An 11,579-nucleotide genomic window follows, 5' to 3' on the forward strand; every position below is an offset into this window, starting at 1 on the left:
GTTTGAAAGTGGAACTATTCATTTCATTCTGTCAGCTCATTCACACATACATATGTATACATAACACACACACACACACACATTCCTATTCCTGCAGTAGTCATAGGTAGGTAGGTGGCCAGTGTGCTGAGTCCATTATGTGGAGGAAGGAGTGCGAGTGAATCCTCAGCAGGTCCTGTCACTCAGAACCCACACCTCCTCTGTCTGGTGGCAGGCAGGACGCCACCCTGCCTTCTCCATCACTACTGCTCCATCCATCAGTCCTCTGCCCCCTCCACCTGCTGCCCTCCAGATGCCCACCGGAGGCCACCCCACCCATCTGGTGACAGTGACGGCACTATTATTGCCAGTCTCTCTCGGCCTGCCCAGTCTGTATCTGAAGATGAGGAAACTTCCGCTCTGACTGTCAGTGTGAGTGTGAGGAGAGACCAGATGAAAACGGCAGTGGGCTTCAGTGTGTGTTCAGTGTCAGGTTAGATTATCGGTTCTGTCGTGAGACGAGGAAGCGTGTCATCTGCGCGTCAGGCCCCTGACTGGAGTCGTATGGTTTTGACATACCGTAACGGCCGCCCATCTGCCAGCTGAGCTGCCCGCGCGGCGCGCATCGCCGTGGTGTCGACTCAGATGCGGAGAAATTCACAGAACATCACAGAACCCCCCTCTAATCCTCCTTGGTTCTCTCAACGCTCTTTAAAAGAGGGAGATGTCTCAAAGGACTGTTGAGGAATCTGAACTCATCCTAACCTATCTGACGGAACTCAGGAAACGCAGGAAAATCTGCACACGACTCCTCTTGCCCCTCTGTGTCTCACTCTGGCTATCTGCATCTGCATCTCTTGGTCTCTGCCTCTCCCAAACACGGGTGATGGGAGTCAAATAGGATCAATAGCCCTGATGTCCCAGAGGTAACTGCTCTCTGCTGGAATGCAGTCAATGACCGCCTCCTCCCCTCCACCAGGCTCCAGACCTCTGAGCCAGCGTCGGTGAGATCATCCCAAATGGATCGCTTTAGAGGGGGAGATGAGGCAGTCAGATGTTTTGGACTTTTCATGAATCACTGCGCACTGCTCGGTATTGTTGGTGGCTACATGTTTCATCAGCTGTTTGAAAATGAACACCGGCAGCATTGTTATGTCCTGCCAGCAATTCCTTTTGTTGAAAAAAGGCTTTGGTAGTGTAGACACGTAATATTGTTTGTGTCTGCACACTTACATCTGTGTGTGTGTGTGTGTGTGTGTGTGTGATTGTGATTGTGATTCTGTTGGAATATCACTAACCACCTTTTGTGAGTAAGTGTGGAGAGTGTAATTTTCTCTGTCTGAAATACAATAGTCTCAAAACATTCAATTAGCTTGTTTATATGCGGTGCATAATTTGTTTAAGAATATATTCAACTTATGTGTTTAAAATTCTCTCTCCGTTCTCTCTCTCTCCCTCTCTCTCTCCCTCTCACTCTCTCTCTCTTCCACTCTGTCTCTCTCTCTCTCTCCAACAGACAATAAAACTGAAGGCTGAAGCTCGTCTAGACCTGCTACGGCAGGTGGGCGTTTCCGTGGATACATGGCTGAAGAGCGCTATGAACCAGGTGATGGAGGAGCTGGAGAATGAGCGCTGGGCTTCGCTGCCCACCCTCACCAACCATGACCCCTCCATCTCGGTGAGCTGCCCCACCCCACACCCCCGACCCTCCACCCACAACCCACATTCCCCCTACTATCTCACATACTGGCCTCTCGATGGGGTCAGTTTTTAAGGCCCTTCAGGCTTCCCTCCAGTGATATGGTGTCAGTAGAACGTCTTTGTGCTGTGCGAATCAGAGAGATGACCATACAGACGAGCCCATCTGCCCTCTCCGCATGCCTATATGTCTACCACAGTGCACCCCCCCCCCCCCTCCCTGCATCTCTTCATTCGGTGTTTTGTTTTGGTGAGAGTGTCCACAGTGGGGGGCACAGGCGCAGCATATTGTGGCCGTCAGCCCATCAGCGTGCCCCCCCACCACCACCTCTCTCCGGAAAACACCGGGCATTGTTCCCTCGCTCCCTACACAAACATGGCTGGTCGATGCCTGCCGGCACTCTCGCCCACTGCTCGCTCGCTCGCTCACTCTCCCCCGCCACCGCCTGCCATTTCCTACCGCCTGTCAGCGCCATTGTGTGTCGCCCGCCGGCCCCCACTCCCACGGCCAGCCCCCCCAGAAGCCTCCTCCAGCTGCCCTCTACAGACAGAGAGCCCGAGCAGGCAAGCAGGGCAGAGAGCCCTGAGGGCCCCCCTACACAGGCCTTCCCCCTGGGCAGAGTAAAGCCCCTCCACTCCACCCTCCCTCCCTCTCACTCGCCCCACTGCATGTTTTCATAGAGAGAGAGGAGAAGAGAGACGGAGGGATGGTGGGAGGGAGGCAGGGGCGCGATGACCTTCAGCTGTCTGCTGCAGTGACCTATCCCTGTCAGCACCGATGGCATTACTGAGCGCCGCAGCCAATCAGAGCGCAGAACGGTGAGGGGGATTAGAGAGGCTCTGATGGATCTGTGGGCCCTTTTTTGTTTTGTTTACGGAGACGGTGGGGCCGTCGGTTGCCGTGACGCAAGCTCTACCTCACGGGCAGTCATTTGTGTGAGGTGAGCGCTTTTTTTATCAGGACCTTCGAGCCACACCGTTCTACTGGCACTGCGTCAGAAGATACAGGATGTGTCTGGTCTGCTGTCATCATTGTGGCTAATCATCGTTATCATTCAAATGAATGTCAGCGCTCGCGTGACAGATCCCTTGTGGTCGTGCTCCCGTCTGGATTGTGGCTGAACTACACTGACACCTGCTGACGGCTGAGGGGAACAGCCACGCTAAGATATAATATAATGAAATTCAGTGATCAGTCCCAAAGAAGCAGGGAAAAACTGCTTTCATTTTCCTGATTACTTTCTCTTGCTAGACACCTGGAGCTGTGATCCTGTGTTGCCAGTCAGTGTGTTTGTGTCAGTGAGTGAGTGAGACCGAGAGAGAGAGAAAGAGAGAAAAGACAGGGATGCCACCTCCCTTCACTAAACACTGGGGCTTCTGTTCTCCTTGAGTTGCATTTAACATTCTGTTCACATCATGCTGCACCAGGGGTGATAAAGACCAAAGATTTAGATTGAGCTGAGGACAGTGAGAGAGATAAGGGCAGAGTGATGAGTAGCTGAAAAAGTGACCGGTCTCCCAGACAGACAGCTATTAGCCCCTAGACAGGGCTCTCTAATGAGCTGCCTGTACTCCTGTCTGGGGGTTGGAGTGTGAATTCAGAAGCACTGTGCTGAGATGCTGAGGCCCCGATAAGAGACTAGGGGCCGGGCCCTCCTCTGCTCTAGAGCCAGGGATCCCTTACAGTCAGCATGGGCCACCTGCTCCCATTCAGCTCTCCCAGGGGACAGGCTCAGTGCACAGAGTTTACTGTGTCAATAGAGCAATGCTGACTCAACACACACACACACACACACGGCCAATGAGGATCACCTAGAATAGTTCCCACCCCCCTTTATTCCTGTGTGTGTGTGTGTGTGTGTGTGTGTGTGTGTGTGTGTGTGTGTGTGTGTGTGTGTGTGTGTGTGTGTGTGTGTGTGTGTGTTTTGTGTCCTGTCCTGAGGGCTGGGTGGAGAGTGAAACAGTGTTCACCTGATCTCCCATAGCCTCTCATGTATTTCTCCTGGAGAAGGTGTGGATTGGGTGGGGGTGGGTGTTGAGGGCGGGTCTTACCTACCTCATACCCATAACTTGCAGCCTCTCCACCAATCAGAATCTATCCTGCCTGTGGGAGAGTTGTAAATAGAGACGCGTGTCCAGGGCCTTCCAATGCACTTCTGGCTCAAACTGATACTGTATAACACTGGAATTCGGACTGGCTGGCCACATTTTGCTCACTCTGCAGTGCTTGCCTTTACCAGTGGCTCCTGTGTTAAGCTCTAGGTTCTGGTGTTGTTGACCTCTGGTCATTTTCTGTGCGTGTAGACTACAGTTGATCTGGAGCGAGAGGACGGGGAGGACCTGGAAGAGAACATGGAGGTGTTTGACGACAGCAGCTCCAGCCCGTCAGGAACACTGAGGAACTACCCCCTCACCTGCAAGGTGCTCTACTCCTACAAGGTAACTTCACCACCACTGTCAAACATACACGTTTTTTCATACGTACAAATCTCCCCTCAATTTGTAAAGCAACTCAGTACATTATGCCTTGAAACCGTCACTGTGGTTGTACTGATGTGGACAGGAACACAGTGGCCGGATAGTGTGATAACGTATTTCTGATGACATATCAGTTCACCCTCACACTTGCCTACTCTTATCACCACTGAAATTGCAGCAGCTTAAGAAATTCTAAACAAAAAATGGTGTGTACTAAACAGTCTAATGTTTAACTCTCAAAGCAGTCCAACAGCCAGCTTTACGTAATGGAAATGTTGACTTCACTGTGTTGTTTGCATACACTCTCACTGTTCCCACATGTTTGCATTAGACTGCGCTTAAGAATATGGGAAAGTGTATCCAACCAGAAGGTCACAGGCTGTCACATGTTGTGTATGTGTGTGAATGTTGTGCTTGAGTATTCAATTGCATAGTTCCTTGGTTGATGCATGTATTTTGTTTTAAACGCTGGTTAAGTGTGCTATCTTCCCGAGATGAGTTTTCCACTCTGTGGTGTCCCCTGGCAGGCCTCCCAGCCTGATGAGCTGACCATCGATGAGCAGGAGATGTTGGAGGTGATTGAGGACGGAGACATGGAGGACTGGGTGAAGGTGCGGGCAGCAGACCAAACACTAACACCACCAGCGCTCACATCAACCACACGGCCTACACAGACTCACTGGAATCAGCTAGTTTCTGATGTTTATACGTGCATGTTTACGCTATAGGGACATCAGAGTAACACCATGTCCTAACAGGATCCGAGCGAGCAACTGTCAATGTTATCTGTCTACACTGAATCCGTTAAGTATGCCCTTCTATTGCGTCATATTCCTCATTTAAAATAGAGCAACGCAAGCGGCAGAAAGAAAATAGACACAGGGTGTCGAACAAATGTTCTCTCAAAACGTTGCATTGCATCGCACTGCTTCAGGACACTCCAATTGAAAACAATGGAATTAAACAGATTTTATCGCTAATGTTCGCTCTCATCGCATCCGGTTAGGACCTAATGCATCACAATTAGACGTGTAGGAATCAGGGTCGGAGTGCAGTTTGTGGAGTTGTACAACTTGGTATTTACATTGTCAAACTATTGCTGGATTGAGGAAAACACCATACATACATATACATAAGAGCTACTGCAGCAGAGTGGATGTGCCTAGCTTACATGCCATTGTAAAACTGTCTCTCATGCGTGTTCCTCCTGCTGGTTCTGTCGTGTTCTAGGCCAGGAACAAGACGGGCCACGTGGGCTACGTGCCTGAGAAGTACCTGCAGTTCCCCACCTCAAACAGCCTACTGAGCATGCTCCAGTCCCTGGCCACGCTGGACACGCGCTCACACACGTCCAGCAACTCCACCGAGCCCGAGCTGGCCTCAGGCAGCACCAACGGAGACGCCAGCAGTAAGTCTTTCTCTCTCTCACACACACACACACACACACACACACACACACAAATATACACATACGCACACTCATGCACACTTACACACCCCTTACCTCTTCAACTTCACAGACCTCAAGCTTTGTCTTACAATTTAAAGTCTAAAATCAACAGCACACACCTGCAAACATACACACCCAAAATCAAAATCATGCAGAACTGCCAACAAAATCTCAGACTGACTGGTAAGGTTCTGGATTGTGGACATTTTCACTCCGTTCCCTCTCTCTCCGTTCCCTGTGGGCAGCCGTGGCCTACTGGTTAGCGCTTCGGACTTGTTACCGGAGGGTTGCCGGTTCAAACCCCGACCAGTAGGCACGGCTGAAGTGCCCTTGAGCAAGGCACCTAACCCCTCACTGCTCCCTGAGCGCCGCTGTTGTTGCAGGCAGCTCACTACTTGGGATTAGTGTGTGCTTCTCCTCACTGTGTGTTCTGCACTGTGTGCTGAGTGGGTTTCACTAATTCACGGATTGGGATAAATGCAGAGACCAAATTTCCCTCATGGGATCAAATAGTATATATACTTACTTATACTTATACTCTCTCCCCGTCTCAGTGAGTTTTGTGAAGGCCATCTACGACTACGAGGCCCAGACGGACGACGAGCTGTCCTTCCCCGAGGGAGCCATCATCCGCATCCTGAACAAGGACAACCAGGAGGACGACGGCTTCTGGGAGGGCGAATTCAACGGCCGCGTGGGCGTCTTCCCCTCCGTGCTGGTGGAGGACCTCAACAACTCCGAGAACGGAGACTCGCACTGGGGCCACGAGGCACAGGTAGCACAGCCGACCGGACGTCAGATCACATCTACTACACTCACAGGGCCCTAATTTGATTGATCGGCGCAGTGCCCAGTCTTAATTGAGTAATTAGGCAAAATCAATATTTGCTCCTTTAACACCAGGGAAAGACCTTAACCACAAACACTGATGAGTCAGCACAATGCTCACGTATGCCACATGGTAGCTGTAGTTCATGCACGAGAACTTCGCTTGTTCATAGACTTTGCACTTTGCCCTCCCTTTGCACTTTGCCCTCCCTTTGCACTTTGCCCTCGTGCAAAAATCAAAAAAAGGTCCATCAACTTGACTGTCTGGCTCTTAGCAGTGTGCACTGTCCTCATCGTTTCACACAGACATTTGCATGGGTTGTTAGAAGGTCTGAACGTCCCTGTTCTGGGAGTATTAATGGTAATTCTAGTACTTTGTAATAATTGCCTTCCATTCCTAAACTGAGTTTGACATTCAGAGCCTGTCATTGGTATTCACATTCACTAATGCATTTCCATATTCAGTCTGAAAAATGGGGAAGACTCATTACAGATGCTCTGAACCACATCTCTCCAGGCTGGTCCCTTTATGACTTCTGATGGAGACGTTTTTCATGTTCAGAACACTGATTCTGGTCTCCACAGGAAGTCACAAACGGAATCGTTCTGGGACATTTCTGGGTTAGGCCAGATGCATGAAAGGCGTTCAGATAAAGCAGGCAAGGCCCTGCAGCCTGTGTACTGTGCACTGGGTCTGATGAAGGCTGATGGGCCCTAAAGAGTGTTTATGTGAGGAGGGGCTGCATCCTTCCTGAAATTAAAGATGTTTACGGGCCGCGCGGAGGAAGTGGCTCTTGGGGCGAGGGAGTGGGCTGGTGGGCCTGTCATCAGAGCGCCTTTGATAAGCACTCACAGTCCTCAGAGGAACTTTCCGCTCGCTTTGATACGGGCCCCTGCCGCCACAGTCTAGACAGGGCCGACGTTGGCAATCAGTCGTGACTGGAGACAGAACGTTCCGGCTGGAGTTCATATGCATAAAAGCGGGCATGATTACGCTGTCGGCATGGGTTTGTGATGAGCTCAGCCATTTCTACCAGGGAACTGTTGACTCTGTTGAACTGTTGAACACTGTTGAACTGATATTTGTCTTTACTAAAATGGTGATTTAACTCATGTTCGTGTGTGTGTGTGTGTGTGTGTGTGTGTGCGTGCGTGTGTGTGTGTGTGTGTGTGTGTGCGTGTATGTGTGTGCGTGCGTGTGTTTTCCCTCGACCCCCCAGCAGGTGTCTCCGTCCCAGAGGGGCCACTCCTCGCTGCCGCCGCTCCCCCTGTACGACCAGCCCCCCAGTGGCAGCCTGTACGCCAGCCCGGACGCCAGCTCGGCCCTCCCCCTGCCACGCTCGCCCTCCGTTAACGGAGAGCACAAGCTCATGCCCCCCTCGCACAAAGGGCCCGTGCACAGTGAGTGTCCCGCAGCCTGCCATGGCTTTGAGGAGCTCTTTCAGTTGGATAACTCCCATGTTATTGTGTTGAAATACTTACATGTGTATGCACTCTTTGCCACTCCTTGTCCCTCTCCCTGTCCCTCCTGCTCATAGATCATAGCTACACTTTAAATCCAGAGAGTCCAGGCTTCGCCCCACAGCCCCTGAGACTAACCCCAGATGGAGCAGGTCCTGGCAAACTGCGTCCTGTGAGTAATCAAAGCTTTCCTCTCTGCTTTTTACGCTTTTCAGAGTTGACTAGTAGAAAGTTTGAGCCTCACGTTGTAAGTGTACTTAGTGCATAGTAATTGAGTATGCATTTTGTAGAAGTACATGTTGTAGCTAGATGAGAGATATCTCTATGGAGATGCTCAATTTTCTTAGTTCATTAGTGCTATCAGCTTTACCTTGTCTCTGACATAGATGGTGAGATTTTTTGCCTCAGCCCCCTAACCTCTGTTCTCTCTCTGTCTGTCTCTCTCCCTCTCTCCATCTCTCTCTCTCTCTTTCTTCCCCAGGTGCGAGCAGCGCCCCCTCCGCCCAAACAGCAGCAGCAGCAGCGGCGCCCGGCAGAGAAGACGGAGGAGGTGGAGATCACACTGGTGTAGCAGCAGCACCGGAGCAACCAAACTCTCACCTCCTTCCCTCTCGCCCTCCTCTTCCTCCTCCTTCTCTTCCTCCTCCGCCTCCTCACGTGGAGGACGGGTCTTGACAGGACAGCTGACCAATGCCCTCATCACCCTCGACGCAGACGGAGGGGAGGGACAGTGGTCAAACGCCATGACCCTAGTGTCCAGACACTCGTGAAAACGCTCCCCTCTGTGTCCCAGACTGTCTGGTGCCTTAAACCACTCTCATGCCAAAACATGAAGCTCTCTCGTCTCCTCATGCCTTCAGCCCAGAGGGAAAGGGGAAACTTTTCGGAACACCAGGAAGTGTTTTCCAAAGTGTTCCAACCCCAACGTAGAGCTAGATTGAAAAAGAAAAAATCAACCAACCAACCAACCAAACTGAACAGTGACTGAAGATTTGGAGGATCTGTTTGCATGTTTATTCCCAGTTTCCCACATGATGTTGATGGTGTCGTGTAATATCTGGAGTTAGCAAGTGGTGTGTGTGGTCCGAGTGCGTTCATTTTAGGTCTTGTGATCATAGCCGCAAATGAATCCTAACTGCTAGCGAAACCACATTTATAATAGCTGTCTAGATGTTCTAGGTAAAAAAAAAAAACAGAAGTAGCAGAAGAACCGTAGAAACCATGAGCAGAGGATCTGGAGTTTGTGCTGAGGGTGGCTGATGCTGCGCCTGTGTAACACCCAGACGTGTCGAAGGGCAGGTCTTTAATGGACAAAAAAGACAAAAAAATGTAGCCCATACAAACCCCTAGTTATTGATGTGTCGACGGAAGCTTTATAATCCGTATGCAGAAGGGTTTTTCATAACCTGCAAAGCAGAGCAGACAAATAGGAGCAGTTGATAAAAAAAAAAAAACAGCCAAGATGAGCTAATTGTTTTCTTTTCGAAAGTGGCTTTCTTGCACATTTGTAACGAGTGAGCATTTTGCGCGTATGGGGAGCTCTGGGGCCTGGACAGAAGGAAGCCGAGGGGAGCGCTCAAAGGAAGCCTCGTCCTCGGACATATGTAGTCATATCAATAACGTATTTAATGTGCAGCATTAGTACAGTACATTACTGTCGTCATAGGAACGTTCCGGAAGTGTGTGCAACATTGCGTCATATATAGCATTACTGAGTGGACATTTGATGAGTAGTGGCTCATTACGTCACCTCGAGGAGAAAGGGAGTTTGTACAGAACGTGTGTTGCGGAAGAGCGGAAGGCCGCAGGGGAACGAGGGAATGGAGAGGGCGAGGAACGGAAGAGAGGGGTGACAGAGGCTGGCTCCTTCGTTTGCTTCACATCTGTCCGTGCTCCTCCACCCACTCCTAACCCCCCTGGTGCCAACTGCGCCGCCATGTGGCAATCTCTGATGTTTGAGTAGTACTTACTTCATCGATATTATCTCTTTCAGCTCTTCACTATGAAGTTGGGCATCTGTGCATATTACTAATATTTAGTCCTCTAAGTGAAAGGAAGAAAATTAAAGGATCACAGAGTTGAATAATGTGGCATCTCTTGGGAGTGAGTGTGTGAGTGAGTGAGTGGTCCTATGGTGCCTCATCGGTACACTCCCCCTCACCTCACCGCCGACAGATTATTCATTTATATACGCAAATCAATATCGGAGCATTTAGTTGAAAGTGCATTATTTTTTATCAATTTCTGTCTTTCCTCTCTCTCTCTCTCTTTCTCTCTCTCTCTGTATCTCTTCCTTTTGTATTGTGTAAACACTGTTGACGACTAAGTGAGATGTATTTGGCTGACTGTTGTGGCAGTATTTATAATGGATTGTTAGCCTTCAGAGACATTCAGACTGTCTCTTGCAGAAAGAGGGGGGGAAATAAACAGGCAACATGCACCACGGCCACTGAGTGTGCAGAATGTTCCGGATGGTGAGAGTAACGAGAGCTGATCTAAATAAGATGGTGTCAGGAGTGCCACTCATTCATACAAGGGGCAGCCTGGATTTTTAGTTGTGTGAAGTAGAAAGCTTGTCTCGTGTTTGTTTTGTGTTTGATGTGAGATTCCCCCCAAGCCCTTGAGTGAGTGAGTGAGGTATGGAGATATGGAGACAACCCAGCACCTTGCAACAAGTGAAAATGTCACCTAGGATTGTTGTCCTGATTTGCCCCACAGATCTCGAAACGGGCTTTTAATTTATTGACTAATCAAAATATTTTTCCCTGTCTGAGGTGATATTTAATGCTTAACATATAAGCAATTATTCAATGTCTTTGCAGCACTTTTTTAAACAAAAAAAAACTTTATTTTGTGTTTTTAAGTTGTGATTCTCAGTATTCTTTTTATGGCTGCCCCTTGCCAGTGTTTTAGCTTCCAACCATTTGTTTATCATTGTTGAGATTGTTTGTATCACCTCCCATGATGGGATGTGATCAGAAATCCAGCTATGTTCATGTGCTTGCATTTGACTGCAATGCAAAGGGAATCCATTCCCCCCAAGGGTGAGATGCTGGTGTATTACTTAAACAAAGGTTCCGCAAATGAATTATAAACTTGTTGAACTGAAATGGAGAGAATGTGAATTATAAGCAGTCGAGAAAGCAAACATAAAATGAACTGTGTCTGGAATATGGCTGAATGGAAGGGCAACAGTGTTGAATATCTGCTCTGCTCATTTCTTAGCGCTCGAACACGATCTTTTCTTGTTGATCTCTTTGAGATCTTTTGAATCTTATCGAACTTGTTTTGAAGTTTATGGTTTACAGCTGTGTCCGTTGTGTCAAAAAGCTGTTCTCTCACACAAAACAAGGTTTTTCTCATTTAATAAAAACAAGGTTGTCATCCTGATGTTTCTCTTCGGCCAGTTGCGACTTTTGAACTTCCAAAAACAGTCACCCCCTACCAGTGGATTTTACTTTTAAGTATTCCTCTTTTTTCATTTGAAGATGTTTTAAGAGCTGCTAAAAAATCTGGTAATAATAACAAGCTTTCTCTTTAGACTGTTGCCATGGTGACAATATCAGAAAACACAGGTGCAAATTCTACATATTATTAGCTGTAAAAATTTGTATTTATTGTGTACAAATGTTAAATAATAAAATGAATCAAAAAAACTCCTTATCGTGATTATTATCAAATAAGT

The 11,579-nt window shown here is 48.8% G+C and overlaps 1 protein-coding gene across 6 annotated transcripts in view; it reads left to right on the top strand.

The window, feature by feature from the left end:
• The window catches only part of LOC125308276 (F-BAR and double SH3 domains protein 2-like), a 58,792-nt gene extending 47,248 nt beyond the window's left edge, over nucleotides 1–11,544 (top strand). For 4 of the 6 annotated variants that reach the window (XM_048264662.1, XM_048264660.1, XM_048264657.1 and 1 more), the window contains exons 13-20: nucleotides 1,496–1,657; nucleotides 3,982–4,116; nucleotides 4,683–4,766; nucleotides 5,386–5,563; nucleotides 6,160–6,380; nucleotides 7,654–7,834; nucleotides 7,972–8,066; nucleotides 8,376–11,544. In XM_048264662.1, coding sequence (XP_048120619.1) covers nucleotides 1,496–1,657; nucleotides 3,982–4,116; nucleotides 4,683–4,766; nucleotides 5,386–5,563; nucleotides 6,160–6,380; nucleotides 7,654–7,834; nucleotides 7,972–8,066; nucleotides 8,376–8,465 — 1,146 coding nt within the window. In that variant the 3' untranslated portion in view covers nucleotides 8,466–11,544. The remainder of the gene's footprint in view (nucleotides 1–1,495; nucleotides 1,658–3,981; nucleotides 4,117–4,682; nucleotides 4,767–5,385; nucleotides 5,564–6,159; nucleotides 6,381–7,653; nucleotides 7,835–7,971; nucleotides 8,067–8,375) is intronic. The other 2 variants (XM_048264663.1, XM_048264658.1) reach the window with 1 other exon arrangement.
• The last annotated feature ends 35 nt before the right edge of the window (nucleotides 11,545–11,579 follow it).

The sequence above is a fragment of the Alosa alosa genome, chromosome 15 (genome assembly GCF_017589495.1).
Source record: "Alosa alosa isolate M-15738 ecotype Scorff River chromosome 15, AALO_Geno_1.1, whole genome shotgun sequence".
NCBI classification, from domain to species: domain Eukaryota; kingdom Metazoa; phylum Chordata; class Actinopteri; order Clupeiformes; family Clupeidae; genus Alosa; species Alosa alosa.